We start from the raw sequence: 18,339 nt of genomic DNA, 5'->3' as shown, positions 1-18,339 counted from the left end.
CCCCAGAGGCACGATTCACCTGGGGAGCTTGCAGCCAGGGCTGCTGCAACAAACAAATAGTTGTGCAAGCCTTTGGGAAGCAGAGACGTGAGAGGGCAACGGAGGAAGGGGAGGAAGGAAAGTGGGACAGGGGCCAGCATTGCCCGTGGCACCCCTGACCATCATTCAAGGCACCCCAGGGTGCTACGGCATACTGCTTGAAAACCACTGCCTTATGTCAATAACAGAGCCTGTGGCTCAGGGGCCACATGCGGCCCTCTGTATCTGGCACTCAGGATTCTCCCTAAAGAATATCCCTGCTCCCCAGGCCACACCTCTCATGGACCCTGCTTCACACACCTCCATTAAAAAGGGTCCCTGAGGATCATCTCATCCAACCCCCCTGCAATGCAGGAATATGCAGCTGTCCCACACGGGGATCAAACCTGCAACCTTGGCATTATCAGCACCACGCTCTAACCAGCTGAGCTATCCAAGCAGATCTAAACTGTGGTGTGGGTGGGCGTAGAGGGGAAGCCTCTCATTAGTGCATGGCTGGAAAATGGCCTTCTTTACACAATAAGCATCACTTTTCCTTCCGGCCACACTCGGCGCTGGCATGTGGCCCCTGGAAAGCTGTGCAGGAGGGCACGTGGCCCTCAGACCACAAACAAAGCCCCCTCTGCTCCTGCCTGTCTCCCCGCCCCAAGCATACCACTGCTGTGAGTCCAAGCTGTTGGTGCTCTTGCGGAGGATGGTGGGGGAGCTGGCTCCCGAGGTGCCACTCTCCCCGTCCTCTTCCTCCTCTTCTTCCTCTTCTTCTTCTTCCTCCTCCTCTTCTTCCTCAAGGCTTTGCAGCTGCTGCTGGCTGCGCTGGTGCTCCTGCAGACGGAGGTGCTGCAACTTGTTCTGCAAGAAGGCACAGGAGGGATCGGATAAGCAGAAAGACCCAGCAGATACTACAGTGGAAGGGTGTCGTTACAGCACGTTTTGCACCAAGCACTCACCGTCTCAATTTGCTCAAGATGCATCTAGGCATATGGATCAGCATATGCAGTTTTTATGCAAGTTGGTGCTATAGTATAGGCCAACGATCAGCACTTTTTAATACCTCGCAGTGACTCCGACTCCAGAGACACAAGAAAACAGAGAATCCCCCAACGGGTGGACTAGAAGCTGCAGAGAAACATCCCCAGACGCAGATTGCGGCAAGCAAAGGCTTGCTTCACGCGTAACACCAAACCATGGTTTGGTTTGAACCTCCAAATCTAGCCCGGCAAGAATAACCATGGCTTGTTTTCCTGCATTGCTGGGGGGTTGGACTTAGATGAGCCTTTGGGTTCCTCCCAAGTCTACAAGTCTATGATTCTGTGATAACAAACATGGTTTGTCGTTAGTTTGCAAACCATGGCTTGCTTTAATGGCTTGGTGTTCTGTCTGAACCCACCCCACGCCAGGCACTCCCCAAGCTGAAAGGGTGCAAGAAGAGAGATAGCATCTAGAAAACAAACCATGGTTTCTTTGCTCCTCTGTGAGACAATTTGTGGTTTGTTGAACAAACCATGGGTAAGGCGGCATGAAGGAGACCGGGGTTAATTATTACGGACATAATATTTGATAAAGAAATAAAGGAACAATAGATGAAAATTAAAACCTCACACAGGAAGAAGAAAGGAGAACTTCACTTGCAAATTTAGAAATTACTAAATGTGTTAATACCAATTTAAGTCAATCACTGTAGCTGGGGTATAAGGAAATTTATCAAGAGTGGATTGTAATTGGACTGAGCAATAGTTTGGAAGCAGGACGAAAGGGAATCAACAGACCTTTTGAGTACAGCATGTGGGGGGGGCATATAATTCTTTTTTAATAATTGGCTATGTGATTGATTTGTATTTGAGTTGGTACTGCAATTTGGAATTGATATAATAAGGCTTACATGGAAGTTTTGTAATTGAAAATATTTTTTTAAAAAAAATTAAACAAACCAATGGTAAAGGACCCCATGGTTTAGTACTATAGGCAGAGCCAGCAAGTGCCCTTGGTGGAGACAGATCCATACCCAAAAAACGGACAAGCAAAGGGGAGAAGTTCTCGAGTAAGACCCCCAAACAGAGTTCTAGATCACTGGAGGGAAGAAGTTATCAAAAGGGTGAGGGGCTATTGAAAAAAATGGCACAGGGCACTGTCATCGGGGGCTGGCATCGCCTTAAATGCATTTTGTGAAACAAGTAGAATAAATGAGTAAAAATGAAAACAGAAAGATAAAATAAATAACAGCTGAACAAAGTCTACATGCCCAGAGGTAGTGGGAGTCTCAATGCCAGTTCCTGGAGGCAAAGGGCAGGGAGTGCGGCTGTTGCTTGACAAGATGTGCTCCCAGCTGAAGAACTCATCTTCCCAGTGAGCGTAGGAGTTGGGAAAGAGGATGGGGGGGGGATAAACTGCAGCAAAAGAAATCTATTCATAGAATCACAGAATGGTAGGAGTTCGAAGGGGTCCCGAGGATCATCCAATCCATCCCACTGCAACGCAGTAATCGCTGCTCAAGAATCCCTGGAGGGTGGTCATCCGACCTCTCTTAAAAAACCTCAAATGAAGGAGAGGAGGAGATCCTCCTTGGGTAGGAATGAGGAATGTGCAGCCCTCCAAGTATCGCTGGACTCGTTCCCATCGGACCCATCCAGCGTGGTCGAGGATGATGGGAGTTGTAGTCCAGCAAAGCCTGCAGAGGCAACAGAGTGCCCACAACCTCCACCTTTCGGGGGGAATCCTCTTGGTTCCCACAGCACCCACCTGGGCGTTGCAGACAGCCTCGATCCAGCTCCGGCACAGAGACTGCCCACTGGTCTGGAAGGTGTAGGCTCCCACCGCGCTCCGGAACTCGTTCAGGTAGATCAGCAGGAAGGAACCTGATGAGGAAGACAAGGGAGGGAGCCTGGTGTTAGGTTAGCGGTTACTCCTGCGTGCAGGTGACAAGGGAAAGGTGCTGCCGGCACAAGCTCGGCTTCAGGAAGCTGAATGGTGGAAGATTCAGGACAGGTCGAAGAGCCTACTGGATCAGGCCAGTGGCCCACCTAGTCCAGCATCCTCATCTCACAGCGGCAGGTGGCCCAATGGGGAGCCTGCAAAGAGGATATCCAAGGAAGTTGAAGGTTGGGAGGCTCAGGACAGGCAAACGGAAGTAAAAAATTTCCTGCATTGCATTAGTTAACCTGTGGGACTCACTCCTGCAGGAGGCAGTGGTGGCCAATGATGTTGGATGGCTTTGAAAGAGGAGTTGGCAGATTCATGAAGAAGGCTAATAGCCACGGTGGCTGCGCCCTGCCAGTACAGTTGCAGGAAGCAATGCTTCTGAATACCAGTTGCTGGAAACCGCAGGAGAGAAGAGAGGGCTCCTGCGCTTGAATCCTGCTGGCTGGTTTCCCACAGGCATCTGTCTGGCCACTGCGAGAACAGGATGCTGGACTAGATAGGCCATTGGCCTGATCCAGCAGGCTCTTCTGATGTTCAGCCTCCCAAGGTCAGGCTCCTTAGGACTGATAAGGGATTGTGCAAACTAAGAGGAATTCCATCCCCTCCTCCCTTTCTATGATTTATCTTCATCGATTGCAGAAGCAAAAATCTGGATTCCTTTGGAGCAGGTTTCGACATTCTCCAGGGCCAGGATCACACAGCCCTTATCACAGGGCAACTTATGCATGCAGATTTTCCCTGGATTGGGAATATCTGAGTTTAGTATCGAGAAAATGTGGGCTGCCAGCTAGATAGGGAGAACATAGCGTGGGTGACACCACAAAAATCTACACTAAACTCCCGTTTGTGGAATGCTCTCCGCAGGGAGGTTCAGGTTGGCACCTTCATTATACACCTTTAGGTGCCAGGCAAAAACATTCCTCTTTAACCATGCCTTTGGCTGTTTGACATCCAATGCCCTTTTAAAATGTATTGGGGGGGATTATTGGGTAGTTTTTAATTTTTATTGTGTATTATGTGTTTTTATATGGATATAATTCAGTATACAAATAACAACAACAAGTGGATGAGTGCATTGTTTACAAAAAGCAGTTGCGGGGGGATCAAGATTGAGGTTGTGGCTGTGGCACAGCTCAAGGGGTTAATCCTACAGTGCAGACATATACCAGCTGTCTGTGGAAAAATTACCCAACTCACAAACACCCCTCACCAGGATCCTTGAGCGCACGGCACACCAGCTTGTCAACCAGCAATGGCTGGCGGATGACCTTTGTGCGTTCGGCCTTCTTCACCGGTTTGGTGATGAGGAAGAGGTCCGTGAAAAGAAAGCAGTAAACATCCATCTGGAGAAGAAAAATATGCCAAATGATCAGAGCATCCTGTGTGGAGCTTGATGCAGGGGCGGGGGAGAGAGAAGGGGGCAGGAATGGGGGCTCTTTCTAGAGAGGACAAGGGATGCTATGCACCACATTAGTCTGCAAGCAAAACGTAAACCACCACCACCCCGGGAAAAATTCCTCTCCACCCTCTGCACATGGAAAGCTAGCATGTCAGGGAAAATACTTTTCTGCCTGGCTTTCTGCATGCAAAGGCAGTGTCTCAGCCTCTGGCTTTGTGGGTAGAAGTTCCAGGCTGAATCACATGAGACCCCCAAGTCTGAGTTGCAATAGTAACAAGAAGAAGAAGAAGAAGAAGAAGAAGAAGAAGAAGAAGAAGAAGAAGAAGAAGAAGAAGAAGATGATGATTTCCCCTGCCCATCAGGGCTTACCTTACTGTCTTTGCCTTCTTTCATTTTAAGGCTTCCCTCCAGCAGAAGCTGCCGCGTCTCCTCGGCGGAGGTCCCTGGGATGGGGGCTGTCAGGTCCAGGCGCAAGAACTCCTTCAGGATCTGAGGAAAGGGGGTTAAAGCCAAAAGAGTTCAGGCGCCTGAGACACTCCCTCCACCCACCCAGCCCAGACTGCCGTCTCGGGCACCCTTTGCCCACCCTTCTCCCCCATGTCGCGGTCACAGCCTCGCCACCCACCTTGTCCACTTCATCAGTGCTTCCCTCCACCACCTCGTAGGCATCGATGCGGCTCAAGATGCTGGCCAGGCGCTGCTGCTCCTGCCTCTGGCGCATGCGCGAGTTGATGTGGTTGATGAAGCGCTCCACCGAGTTGATCTGGTAGGAGGGAAGCCCGCCAGAGGTTATACCCAGGGGGAGGCAGCAATAAGGAGAGGGCGGCACCCGGCATCCCCAAGCTGGGTGCCTTCCAGCTGTGCTGATCTACAACTCCCAGCTGCCAGTGGTTCAGTGCTGATGGAGGGTGTTGGGTGTCCAGCAACATCTGGAAGTCACACAGTTTGGGGAGGCTGGCCCAGGCCAGATGTCTCCATGAAGCCCCAGAACCAAGATGTGAATGCAACAGCCCTCTCCTGCTGTAGTCCTCCCCTGGAATCAAATACTTAGAGGTAGACTGCTTCAGGTGCTGGAGGTTCCATCGTGGCTGGACTTTGTCGGCGTTAGGTAGGTTCGCCCTCAAATGCAAACTGAACTGTGTTTCTCCCCATCCCAACGGAGTCCCAGCCCTTCCTGAGATGGATTTGGGTGCAAACGTTTGCTGAATTCCTTGCATCTCCCAACACACAATCACCTACGCTAGCAGGCGTACCAGGGCGCACTGGCAACACTTTACCATGGTGATGATGGCCTCCCGGGTGTGGGGGTCTTCCGTCTTCTTAAGCACCGACTTCAGCAGCAGAGGGTATTTGGTGAGGCGCTGGTGAGGCTTCACCAGCATGTCGCTCAGCTTGAGCCGATTGCACTGTTTGTGCTTCTCGGCCCACTGCAAGTGGAAGAAGGCAAGCGTCAGTTCCTGGAGCCAAGAAACAGGCCACTAGCCAGTCCGTCACTACTAGCCAGGGGCTTAGCTCCCATCAGGAACACAAGCCACCAGCCCAGGAATGGACAGTTTCCAAAAGCAGCCCTAGGTGACAGACAGTCTCATATTCTAAAGAGTGGCCAATTCTTGGTGTTTCCAATAGTTCTGTCTCGGCCTCCAGACAAAACTCTGTAAAAAAAGCAACGGTCCACTCTGCAGACTGTCTGCCTGGTTCGAGGAAAAGGAAAAGCACCTATTGGCTAGTACCTCTGCCATCATCAACCCACCGCTTCCCCAGACCCTCCAGAGCCGTTTTGAAACTGCTTTTAAGATTGTTCCCCTCTTTTAGCCGAACAATAATCAGAGAAAATTAATTATAGAATTGTATCATTGGCAGGGACCATCAGGGACATTTTGTCCAACACCCCACAGTGCAGGAAGATACAGCTGGCCCATACAGGGCTCAAACCCACAACCTTGGCGCTATCAGCACCATGCTCCAACCAACTGAGCTAACCACATAGCACTCCTAAAGTGTGGGGCTTAAATAGCATGACTAGGAGAGGTGAGCATTGGGCTTGGCACCTCTGCTTAGCCAGCATTTAACTTGCTGGTGACAGATGCCTGCAGCTTTTCTGAATGTAGGACTCAACTTTGAGGGCAGCAACAGGTGTGGGATTCGTAGGATGGTCACAAAGAGAGGGGTGGGTGGGTTGGAAACAGCCGCCTTACCGTGACGTAGATGCGAAACAGTTCATTGTCCCGCAACAAGTTCCTCATGTACTCCATGCAGCCTTCCTCCTCCATGCAGTAGCGGATGTAAGGCTTAAAGTGGGAGCCAAACTGCAAGAGAAAAGCATCAGACTAAAGACACGGGTGCAGGGAGGCAGGAGCAGCGGAGGAAAGCGAGGGCCACCTGAGCAACCCAACTGGCCCTGCGCAGTGGTCCGAAACCGCAGATTCTAGGAGCTTCTCCCTTCTGCTCTCCAGCACCACCCCTGTTGATGGCCAGAGATGGTACTGCAGCTATCTGCTCAGCAGAGACCAATTTTTACAAGGAGTCTGTTGGGTTGCATTTGGTCCTGGAAAAGCTGCTCGCTCTGGTTCGGGTCCAACTATTGGATCAAAACCAAGCTGACACCAGATTGCCCGGCCGTCTTTCTCGGCCTCTCAGTGCCCCCTGCCGGGCGACTTGCCTCATTGGGGTACCTTCAATAGCCAGATTTCAACCTCCATTACAACTTGTTGGTATAGTAAAACAGAACATGCTTCAGAGGCCTTTCACGCTCCTCTGCTGATGCAGTTCTGGGACACTGGAATGGTCTCCAGCGGGTTGCTCATTTTCAGGAACAAAGCACCATACTCTCCTTGCTGCACCTGCAGGCAGGCACACTCACTGCATGCACACCTACCATCTTGAAGCCCTTGAAGAAGTCCGTGGGGTCTAGCAGAGCCCGGCTGGTCCTGGCCTTGTCCAAAACGGGGGCCATGACGCTTCTCCAGAGAGCACGGTGCAGCTGAATGATTTCCTGGATGTTGCTGAAAAGACGCTCAGCTTCCACCTGCAGAGTGGGGGGAAAGCAGACTCTGAGACCCTTCTTACACTCTCGAGCAGTGCCAGATTTACATGTAAGCTAAACAAGCTGTAGCTTAGGGCCCCACTCTCTTCGGGCCCCCCAAAAAAATTAAAGGGGGAAAAAAACACTGGGTGTACATTTCCAAAATATAAGATAAAAAAACAAATAATACAAAACCTACATACAGCAACAGTGTTTTGTGTTGTGTAGGCTCCTATGATGTAAGGAATGGGCTCCGCCTGCTAGCAAATATCACTGGTTTGCTCATTTCTATATATAGGGTGCCTACATTCTGCATGTGCAAATGGCTTTAGATACCTATTAGGTCCATAAATTATCATATGGCATATATTCAACACAAAAATCAGTGACAATTTAAAGGGACATATAAAGGGCCCCATTACCTTCAGTAGCTTAGGGCCTCATCAAACCTAAATCCGGCCCTGCACTCAAGTCACCTGCCAAGAAGAGCACCCCTGGGTCAGACTACCATTTGCTACTGTCACTCAGTGCACACTGCTCTCTCTGAACAGAGGTGCCACACACCAGGCACCATGGCGGGAGCCATCGAGAGAGGCACACATGCACCCAGCCCCCAGACTCCACCATGAATTTGGCCAAGCCCCTTTCAAAGCCACCCACTCCAGCAGCTTCCAACATGTGGTGTCCCACAAAGAAAGTGCAAAGGGCATGAAAATCTACAGTGACTCTCATCTGCCTGAATCTCCTTCCGATCCACTTCACCAGATTATTTCAGCTTTCAGGCGGTAAGAGCTGTTTGGAAGTGCAATGGTCCCCCTCGGGAGGACTCTCCGTCCTTGGAGGTTTTTAAGCAAAGGTTGGATGGCCATCTGTCATGGATGCTTTAGGTGAGATTCCTGCGTTGCGGGGGGTTGGACTAGATGACACCTGGGGTGCCCCTCCAACTCAACGGTTCTATGATTCTGTTATTCCATAACACAAGAGGAGGCAGTGTGGTGCGGCAGTTAGAGAGACCAGGGTTCAAATCCCCTCACCCTGCTCAGTCCCAAACTGCATTGGGTGACCTGGGGCCTGTCACTGACTATCAGCCTAACCTACCTCACAGGTTTGTTGTGGGGAATAAATGAGGAAGAGAGGGGAGAACTATGTATGCCACTTTGAACTCCTTAGAGCAGGGGTCCCCAAACTAAGGCCCGGGGGCTGGATGCGGCCCAATCGCCTTCTAAATGCGGCCCACGGATGGTCTGGGAATCAGCGTGTTTTTACATGAGTAGAATGTGTCCTTTTATTTAAAATGCAACTCTGGGTTATTTGTGGGGCCTGCCTGGTGTCTTTACATGAGTAGAATGTGTGCTTTTATTAAAAAGGCATCTCTGGGTTATTTGTGGGGCATAGGAATTCGTTCATATTTTTTCCAAAATATAGTCCGGCCCCTCACAAGGTCTGAGGGACAGTGGACCGGTCCCCTGCTGAAAAAGTATGCTGACCCCTGCCTTAGAGGAAAGAAGGCTGGATAGAAATGCAATCAATCAATCAGTCAATCAAAGTCATCCCAACTGTTGAAAACGCAGGCGACAGTTCTTAAAGTGATAGCTGGGATGGACAGCTGGGATGGAAATACTTCCAGGATAGGGAGTTCTGCTCTGCAGCCTGATGCAACTACATTTATCCAGAGTTCCTTCTCGATCAAACAGGTTGAGTGTGTTTTCGTTGGGAAAACCTGATCAATGCACTGCTGGGACCCGAGAGAAGCATTTGCATGATGCAAGAGTTGCCTTGGGCATATCTCTTTCATCTCTTCAAATAGCTTCTGTGTGCCACAAAGCCTGCCAGAGCGTCGTGTGGTTAAGGTATTTCTCCAAACAGTGAAAGATCGCAAGACGGTTTCTTGTCAGAAATGGGGGGGGGTGGGGGAGAGGGAGAGAGAGAGAGAGAAACTGGGCCACTTCCTCAGAGCAGATAAGAGACCAGTGGGGCAGAGGGGAGGGTGCTGCAGAGACGGCGTTCTGCTACAAAGCCACCGGGAGCAGGAGGCAGACCCATTACTGGCACAGGAAAAGTGAGGTTTGGCCCTGGAGGGTGACATCTGACATTTCTGGGGCAACAGCCATGTTCAACAGGAGAGGATGCTTACCTCACAAAGCAGCCCCGATTCCTGCAAGTTCAACAGGCAACACAGGAACAGCTGAGGAGGAAAGAGAGAGAAATGAGCTATTGCAATGGGGCTCGGTTGTGGGGGTCGCCGTCTGGTTAGAGAGCCAGCAAACAAAAGTGATGTTGGTCGTGATCCAGGGGTTTTGATCTGACACTGCTTTAAGCGAAGGGAAAGGCAAGGATAGAATGGCCGCTGTATTTCATGCATTGGCAACCTCAAGGCTGGATTACCGCAATGCACTCTCTGTGGGGCTGCTCTTGGTCTTGGTTTGAAAGCTCCAGCTGGTGCAGAATGCGGTGGCCAGATTGCTGATGGGGGCACCTGACGGAGAACATGTGACGCCTTAGTTAAAGCACCAGCCCATCTACTATGCAGCCTGGTTCAAGGTCCTTGTCTTAATTGACAAAGCCCTGAACAGCTTCAGCCCCAGGGTACCCCAGGGACGGCCTGAACCCTTATCTCTCAGCTGGGCCACCAAGATCCTCTGCAGGAGCATCGTTGGTCGTTCCCTGAGCAGGTGCAGCTCATTTGACAAAAGCAAGGAACGGAGTCTTCAGTGTCATTAACCCTGTTCTGTGGAACTCCCTGCCACTGGAGTTTCAGCAGGCACCTTGTCTTTCAACTTTTAAACACCTGCGGAAAACTCTTCTATTCCATCAGGCATTTATGCAGGCAAGTGAGAGCACATTGTACTACATTTCTGGTTTAAACTTATGCATTGTATGGTTTTATGCAGGGGTTACGTTCAGAGACACCGCACATATGGTGTATAATTGAAACTCAATGAAAAAACCTGCAAACACCCGGTTCTGCCCCCTCCCCCTCCCATTCCGCCCTTTTAGTGACGTTTCAGTGGCATCTTTATGATGTTTCCGGGTCACTTCCAGGTTCAGCACAATGTGGTTGTACACAGTCGCACACTTATTGAACATGCTTAGACAGGGGGCTGCCTGTATTTTATTTTTTTATAAACCACACTGGGGTGTGTGTGTGTGTGTGTGTGTGTGTGTGTGTGTGTATATATATATATATATATATATATATGTATATATATATATATATATATATATATATATGAAGAGCAGTATTTAAATATTTTTTATGAATGAATGAATATGCTTCAAGACTTCTGTGTCCTCAAACCCAGCCAGATGGGTGGGGTATAAATAACAAATACATACAATTATTATTATTATTATTATTATTATTAAACACATCACTTCATCTAAGACACTTACATCTGTGATGACCTTCAGTTTCCTTATGTAGGAGGCTTCTGTGTGCAGCAGTTCCCAAATAGCTTCCTGCTGGTGACATTGCCGGCGTGTCAAAACCTAGGAGGGTTAAGAGTCAGAGGCAGGGTTAGGGGCTTCTTCTTTTTACCATTACTTTCCTAAGAATATGACAAGCCCCCTTCTGAATCCATTCCCTCCGTGGGGGGGGGGGGACTGGATCCAGCCAACTACATCCTGGGTTTCCCCACCCCCCAGAGGACCGCTCCGACGAGTGGGTGGGGCCACCCGTCAATCACCTGACACCAAAGGAAAACCAAGGCCAAGTAAGGCTCAAAGGGACCGGCCCATCAGCCGACAACCCTGATTCCTCCAAAGAGACAGTAGCGCAGCGAATTGGCAGGCTCGAAGCTTCTGGGGAGCCCACAAGCAGGGCTCCGAGTACGTTCCCGAGCATGACCTTTAAAGCCCTAAACGGCCTCCGCCCTGTATACCTGAAGGAGCGTCTCCACCCCCATCGCTCAGCCCAGACTCCTCCGAGGGTCTTCTGGCATTTCCCTCACTGCGAGAAGCGAAGTTACAGGCAACCAGGCAGAGGGCCTTCTTGGTAGTGGCGCCCTCCCCGTGGAAAGCCCTCCCTTCAGATGTCAAGGAGATAAAGAACTACACAACTTCTAGAAGACACCTGAAGGCAGCCCTGTATCAGGAGGTTTTTTAATGCTTGATGTTTTTAGACATGCTGCCCAGAGTGGTGGGGTATGAATAATAAAATTATTATTATTGGAAGCAAACCCCTGCCCTGTTGGTTGACCCCAGCATACTGGTACACTGTTCCTAAAAGTGGAGGTTCCACTGGCAGACCTGAATCTGTCCAATCCCTTTAAACAAATAAAAAGCCATCTAAACTAGCAGCAGCCAGCCTACGCCTCACCCAGGGATGCAGATTTCCACAAAGTTAATTGTGCGGGGGGGAGAAAGGACTTTCCTTTTCCTGTCTGTCTTAAATCAGCTGACAGATACCTTCACTGGGGTTGGGGGTTCAGGTGAAAGCTTTATTGGAGAACTGAGCCCAGCTAGGTCAAGATCACAGCAGCCAGCCTTCTCCATAAAAGTGTAAGAAGAGTCGTCTGCTGGATCTGGTCAATGGCTCATCTGTCCCAGCATCCTGCTCTCACCGAGTCAAAGGGGAAACCTGCAAGCGGGACCCGAGCACAAGAGCAGCTCTCTCCCTCCAGGGTGGCTTTCAAAACTGGTATTCTGAAATACCAGCTGGACAGCAGAGGCGTCCTGCTCCCACCTCACCTCTGTGCCCTCAATGATCTCCTGCCAGCTGTCTTCCAGGCACAGGGCGGCATCGTCATCCTCCTCCTCCTCTTCCCAGGAATCCTGATCGAAGCGGAGCTGCTGGGGGAATTTGGGGAGGCCAAAGTGGCTGTAGGAGTGAAGCCTGCTTTCCAGCTGTTCCATCTTGTCCATCTCCTGGAGGGGTACAAAAAGGAGGGCTGAAAAAGGAAGTCTGGGGGTGCTGCTGTGCGGTGCCAGGAGTGGTGCCCTGGTTGGAGTGCCGGACTAGGACCTGGGAGAGACCAAGGTTCGAATCTCCGCTGAGTCATGAAGCTCACCTGGGGCCAGCCACTGCCTCTCAACCTGGCATTCCTCACAGGGGTGTTATGCAGGACCACATGGGGAGGGAGAAAGGAGGCCTGTGAGACGAGGGTTCAAATCCTGTTTCCCATAATGGCCCGCTGAATGAAGGGAACATCCTCTCCTAGCTTCCTGTCCTTTGGCAGCTGGTTCCCTGAGGTAGGTATCATGGATGGACAAGGACCTAAAAGAAGCCTTCTTGGACCAGACCAAAATAGTATAGGAATCTGCCTTCTACCCCCCCCCCCCAAAAAAACAGGCTACTACTGGTCCATACTCTCCATATAAACTGACCCAGGCCTTGCAAACATCACCTGAGGCCCTTCTCCGTGTGCCGCCTCACAGAAGGTCTGGAGAGTGGCAACACAAGAACAGGCCTTTTCAGTGGTGGCTCCCTGTGTGTGGAATGCTCTCCCCAAGGAGACTCACCGGGTGCCTGTTTAGTGCATTTGTCTCTCATCTGTGTTACGTAGTAACTCTAAAACCAGACCTTTGGCTGATTAAGCAATCTATGGCCTTTTAAATATGTTTGTGGGCGGGGGTTGTTGGTTTTTGTTATAGTCATGTGTATTTTGTGCTTTCATTTTGAGTTTTTTATGCTGTAAACCGCCCTGTGATCTTCAGATGAAAAGTTGTATATAAATTCAATTTATAAATAATAATAAAATATCATTAGGCACCAGGCAAACCACCTGTTCTTCTTCAGGCCTTTGGCTATTAATAAACTTTGAGTGGTCAGGATGTTTCAATCCTGCCTATTAAAAACAGGATTGCCTTCTAGAGTTTTCCCTCCTATTGGTTTTATACCTATGGGTTTGTTTATTACGGCGTCGTTTTGAGTTCCTTTTGTAAAATAACTGAATTTAAATAATTGTTTAATAATAATAATAATAATAATAATAATAATAATAATAATAATAATAATAATCTAGCTTAGTATTGTCTACAATGACTGGTTGTGGTTCTCCAAGGATTCAGACAATAGTCTTTCCCAGAACTGTCTGGCGATGCCAGGATAGAATCTTGAAGCCTTTTTCATCTAATGCTTTTTCATCTAATTCTGTCCCCTGCCTCTGATTTCCCAAAATAGGGTATGAAGGAACCAGCCTGCTCCCACCGATGCTTCCCAGAAAAGAGTATTTAGTGGCACATGACCCTCTGATATCACAGATATCAGGCCTCCCTCCAACTGCCAGCTGCCGTAACTGAGGCCACTGGAAGGCAAGGAAACTGGAGCTCTTTCCTTGCGCTTAGACCCAGTTCCATGACCTACTGAACTTGGTAACTAGCGCCTGAAGATTCATCCACAATTAACTTTGCTCCACATTTCTAGGCACTGGCCCGGGCTTTCTGGGACTGTGCCTGACAGCTTTTTATTTTTGCCCTGTTGCTTTCCCCTCAAAAACCCACTCTTCGCTGCTGAATCAGAGCAAACAGCAATCTGAGAAAAACAAAAATGGCTGTTTTCTCCAAATTCAGCGCAAAAGAGTGGGTTTTCATGGGTGGGGGGGGGGGAGTGCAGAGCAGGAAAGCAAGGACATGCACCTAGAAAGTGAAAGGTTAAGTATGGATGGGCCTTGAGTTTATTTCTTTCCTCCTCCCTCCCAAGCCCTTTTCCTTTTGTGCTGTGTCTTTCAGAGAGCAACCTTCCCTGGCCATCCTAACAAACCGCTGAGGGGGAAAGAACTGCCCTCCTTAGTTGATCTGCATGGATCAGCCGATGAAAAGGGGGGGTTGTGTGCTTCCGAGAGTGTCACTGTCTGCTTTTGTATGCGTTCACATCCTATAAATGTGTGCATGAAGAAGAAAAGAAGAAGAAGAAGAAGAAGAAGAAGAGGGAGGAGGAGGAGTTTGGATTTGATATCCCGCTTTTCACTACCCGAAGGAGTCTCAAAGCGGCTAACATTCTCCTTTCCCTTCCTTCCCCACAACTAACGCTCTGTGAGGTAAGTGGGGCTAAGAGAATTCAAAGAAGTGTGACTAGCCCATGGTCACTCAGCAGCTGCATGTGGAGGACTGAAGGAGTGGGGAAGCGAACCCGGTTCACCAGATTACGAGTCTACCACTCTTAACCACTACACCACAAGAACCACCTGCTGCTGCTGCAAACTGCCTCTGGCCATGGAAGTTCCATCTACCCATCACGAATGGCCTCCTCTATGAATGTGTCTCCACCTTGGTCTCTGGCTACCCTTCCTCGTGATCTGACGCCACTTGATTTTGCGGGGGGTGGGGGCGGATCCTGACCTCTCCAGGACACCCTTCCCAAAAGAAAAGGGCCTGCAGGAATCAAAAGGAAAGGACCCGCAGGAATCCACAGGCGGCAGTGCTGGGCACTGGCAACGTACCCGCGTGAAGGGGCTGGCACTGTTGCCAGAACCAAATAACCCGCTGAAGCGGCTGGCAGCCCGGTTCTTCCACGTGTCGATGCCATTGCTGGGCAAGGAGGCGCTGGAGGGTTGCAGGGGGTCGTGGCTCGGGATGCTGGCGTCCCCCAAAAACTCATTCATGTTCTTCCTTTGTCTTCCAGGGGCCTGTGAGGGACAAACAGGGAGAGGAGAGGGAAGTTAGAGAGCTGGAGAACATAAGATTAGCATGCCAGAACAGGCCAAAGGGTGCCCAGTGTCTTGTTCTCACACTGGGCAACTGCAAGGGAAAGAAGGAAGCAGGGCCTGAGAAATTCTCGCCTCCTTCAGTTCCCTGCAACTGGTATTCAGAAGCAGGGTGGATATAAATCAATGTGTTTTTTAAAATAAATAAATAAATAATGGATTTTTAATTATTTAAATTGGATTTTTTAAATTTAAATCAGTTTTTTTTAATTTAAATTGGATTTTTTAAATTTAAATCAGTTTTTTTTTAATTTAAATTGGACTTTTAAAATAAAATGCTTTCGGAGGAAAAATCTTTCTAAAGATAGTTTTCTATTTAAGTTGCATTATAGTCCAAAAGCTATTCATCAGGAAAAAAGGATTTAAGTTTTTCATGTGTGCTAAAACTTGTTGTTTTTTTAAAAAAATTGTTTAACCACTTCAGTAAACAAACATGGATACATATGCTATAATGTTATTGTTTTAGTTAAATAAATGGTTCAAATTGTTATTAAGGAAATGATTATTTTTCTCCTTCCAATAAAGTACAGCAGAAAATTTCATAATTACCTGTCAATGTATTTCTAATAGTATAACCAAATCAGTTATTTTTGACATAACTGTAAAAACTACTCTGAAAATTTATTATTCCAAAAATGAAACCTTTATCTGGTTGTAAATATTAAGATTATACCAGCAAGAATGAGCCTTTCTGTAAAAAAAAAGGAAAAAAAGATTTAAATCAAGTCTTCCTGACTAGTGATTTAAATCAAGTCTTCCAGACTAGTGATTTAAATCGTGATTTTATATCGATTTGATTCACCGGTAAATCAAATCCACCCTGTTCAGAAGCATTGCTGCCTCTAAAAGGAAGGCGTCTGGGTTATCAGGAGAGGCAGAGAGCATCCTGGGGACAATGGAGCCTGTCCCCAAAACCCACAGGGGCACGGCAGCCGCCCATACCTTGAGGAGAAAAGAGAGCTGGAGGAGAAGGCAGAGAAACATCTTGCCTGGTTCTTGGTGCGCAAGCTAATGGCCAGCTGCCTTTTTGTGACCCAGGCAAAAGAGCACATATCCCAAAGCCTCTTGGCTAATCTCCATGCTATTCTAAGCCTGATAAGGATCTCCACAATCACCCAGAATGCCCTCTACCCAGCCACAGGTGCTCTGCAGCGCCCCCAGGCCAGGATCTGGAGCAGGTAAGATCATCTCTAGATCTCTATTCATTGAAACATCATAACCAGACACTGGAGAGACCTGTCAGGAGTAAGCATGGACCAATGGTACCAAAACAGTATGGGAAACAGCTTTACTAAAAATTAATCAATAAGCTGAAAATGACACGGGGACAAATAGAAGAAGATGCCTTCACCCCTTTATGGCTCCCCTTTATCACACACACAGCCCAACAAGACAATGACAAAAATCCACCCACAGCATACAAATCGATATGGCTAACCTGATCCAAAACACCCACCCACCCCACTCACACATGAAAACAAAGACCATCACAGCCAACCACAAATGAACACGCACACCCTAGGCCAGGCATAGGCAACCTTCGGCTCTCCAGATGTTTCGGACTACAATTCCCATCATCCCTGACCACTGGTCCTGTTAGCTAGGGATCATGGGAGTTGTAGGCCAAAACATCTGGAGAGCCGAAGGTTGCCTATGCCTGCCCTAGGCCAACCCCCAACCTCTCACCACCAAAGGAACACAAGCAAACAACAGAGAACCTGCACAAACAACGCTGACACCAAACCCTACATACATTAAGTAAAACAGAAACATAGTCACCCGACCCCACCCCACCCCTTCCCCCCTTTTTCTTCCTAATGTCTCAATAAATAAAACGGATTTGTAAAAATGTTACTTGGAAAAAATACGAGAGAGAGACATTGCACATACTTTTGTGAATCAAGAAAATCTTTAATAAAAAAAACACAATTAAAAAAAAACTCCCCTCTACAATTCTATGATTCTATCTATTCTTCCTTTAGATGTGGGAAGTGGAGGCAGCGGATTGGCAACTAGGACAGTAATCTGAGTTGGCCTTTCGGCCCATAGAGATCCTGTTTGGCCCACAGAGATTCTGGCCTGGCGCTCATATCTAAGCTGGCAAAAGAGCGGCAAAAGCTGTAGGGAAGACAGAACGCTGAACTCTCTGAGCTGAAACTAATACACCAGTCATGGTTGCCGCATCTAAAGAACCACCCAAAATTTCTTTCATTCATATATATCACTTTTCCTGTGTAACGTGGTCCACAGCTACTGCTGAAAATTAATTCAAAATTAAGGTTGCCGCATCTAAAGAACCACCCAAAATTTCTTTCATTCATATATATATATATATCACTTTTCCTGTGTAACGTGGTCCACAGCTACTGCTGAAAATTAATTCAAAATTAAGGTAAACTAGGGGACAGTCTAAAACAAAAACAAAAAGATTCATTTTCAACTACATGGAAAAAGTTTGTTTTATATACAAATAATTATAACTACATACGCTCCAATATTTCTCCAATGAAAATAGGGACATCCTAATCCATTGCAACAGCAGTAATAATAATAATAATAATAATAATAATAATAATAATAATAATAATAATAATTTTATTATTTATACCCCACCCATCTGACTGGGTTGCCCCAGCCACTCTGGGCAGCTTCCAACATATATAAAAACATAATAAAACATTAAACATTTTTTTAAAAAAACTTCCCTTGCAGGAATGTCTTCTAAAGGTTGTATAGTTACTTATCTCCTTGGTTGCATAACTCCAACATTTTTCTGATGAAAATAGGGACATCCTAAGGAAAAGTGGGACATTCCAGGATCAGATCAGAAACTGGGACAGCTTCTGTAAATCCAGGACTGTCCCTGGAAAATAGGGAAACTTGGAGGGTCTGTCATGTTCAAAAGCCTGCTGTGAAATTTCCTACTATTTGGAATTCTTACTGACGTTTCAAGTTTCAGGTCCCTCAGCCCAACAGTGCGCAATGCAGGGATCACAGCTAAAGAATCCCCTGACAGATGAACATCGAACCTCTGCTTAAAACCTCAATAAAACAAAATCTTAGAAAAAAACAAAAAACATTACTACTGCCCAACACGAATAATAAGTATTATCTTTTCCAGGGATTGTGAACCGAATGACCCAAATTTGCATTTTGTGCAAATACACAAGTGGTCCCCCGTCCCCCCAAAATGTCCTAAGGTCCAGACTCTGGCTCTCCCCTGGGCAGAAGGAGAATAGGACTTAAACCCACAAATCCTGCAAGGGCCAAACCATCTGCAGGGGTGCCATGCTGCCACCCCAAAACCTTTCCCCCTGCCA

At 48.0% G+C, this 18,339-nt stretch overlaps 1 protein-coding gene across 3 annotated transcripts in view; it reads right to left on the bottom strand.

Annotated features, from left to right (window-relative positions):
• PLEKHG5 (pleckstrin homology and RhoGEF domain containing G5) overlaps positions 1–18,339 on the bottom strand; it is a 102,143-nt gene that overhangs the window by 5,130 nt on the left and 78,674 nt on the right. For all 3 annotated transcript variants that reach the window (XM_033156547.1, XM_033156548.1, XM_033156549.1), the window contains 12 exons: positions 14,756–14,941; positions 12,066–12,242; positions 10,770–10,865; positions 9,511–9,561; positions 7,230–7,379; positions 6,550–6,660; positions 5,632–5,781; positions 4,980–5,117; positions 4,724–4,843; positions 4,166–4,298; positions 2,776–2,891; positions 695–888 (listed from right to left, as the gene is read on the bottom strand). In XM_033156547.1, the coding sequence (XP_033012438.1) occupies positions 695–888; positions 2,776–2,891; positions 4,166–4,298; positions 4,724–4,843; positions 4,980–5,117; positions 5,632–5,781; positions 6,550–6,660; positions 7,230–7,379; positions 9,511–9,561; positions 10,770–10,865; positions 12,066–12,242; positions 14,756–14,941 (1,622 nt within the window). The remainder of the gene's footprint in view (positions 1–694; positions 889–2,775; positions 2,892–4,165; positions 4,299–4,723; positions 4,844–4,979; positions 5,118–5,631; positions 5,782–6,549; positions 6,661–7,229; positions 7,380–9,510; positions 9,562–10,769; positions 10,866–12,065; positions 12,243–14,755; positions 14,942–18,339) is intronic.

This window comes from Lacerta agilis, chromosome 8 (assembly GCF_009819535.1).
Source record: "Lacerta agilis isolate rLacAgi1 chromosome 8, rLacAgi1.pri, whole genome shotgun sequence".
NCBI classification, from domain to species: Eukaryota; Metazoa; Chordata; class Lepidosauria; order Squamata; family Lacertidae; genus Lacerta; species Lacerta agilis.
This window is presented reverse-complemented; position numbering and strand designations above follow the sequence as displayed.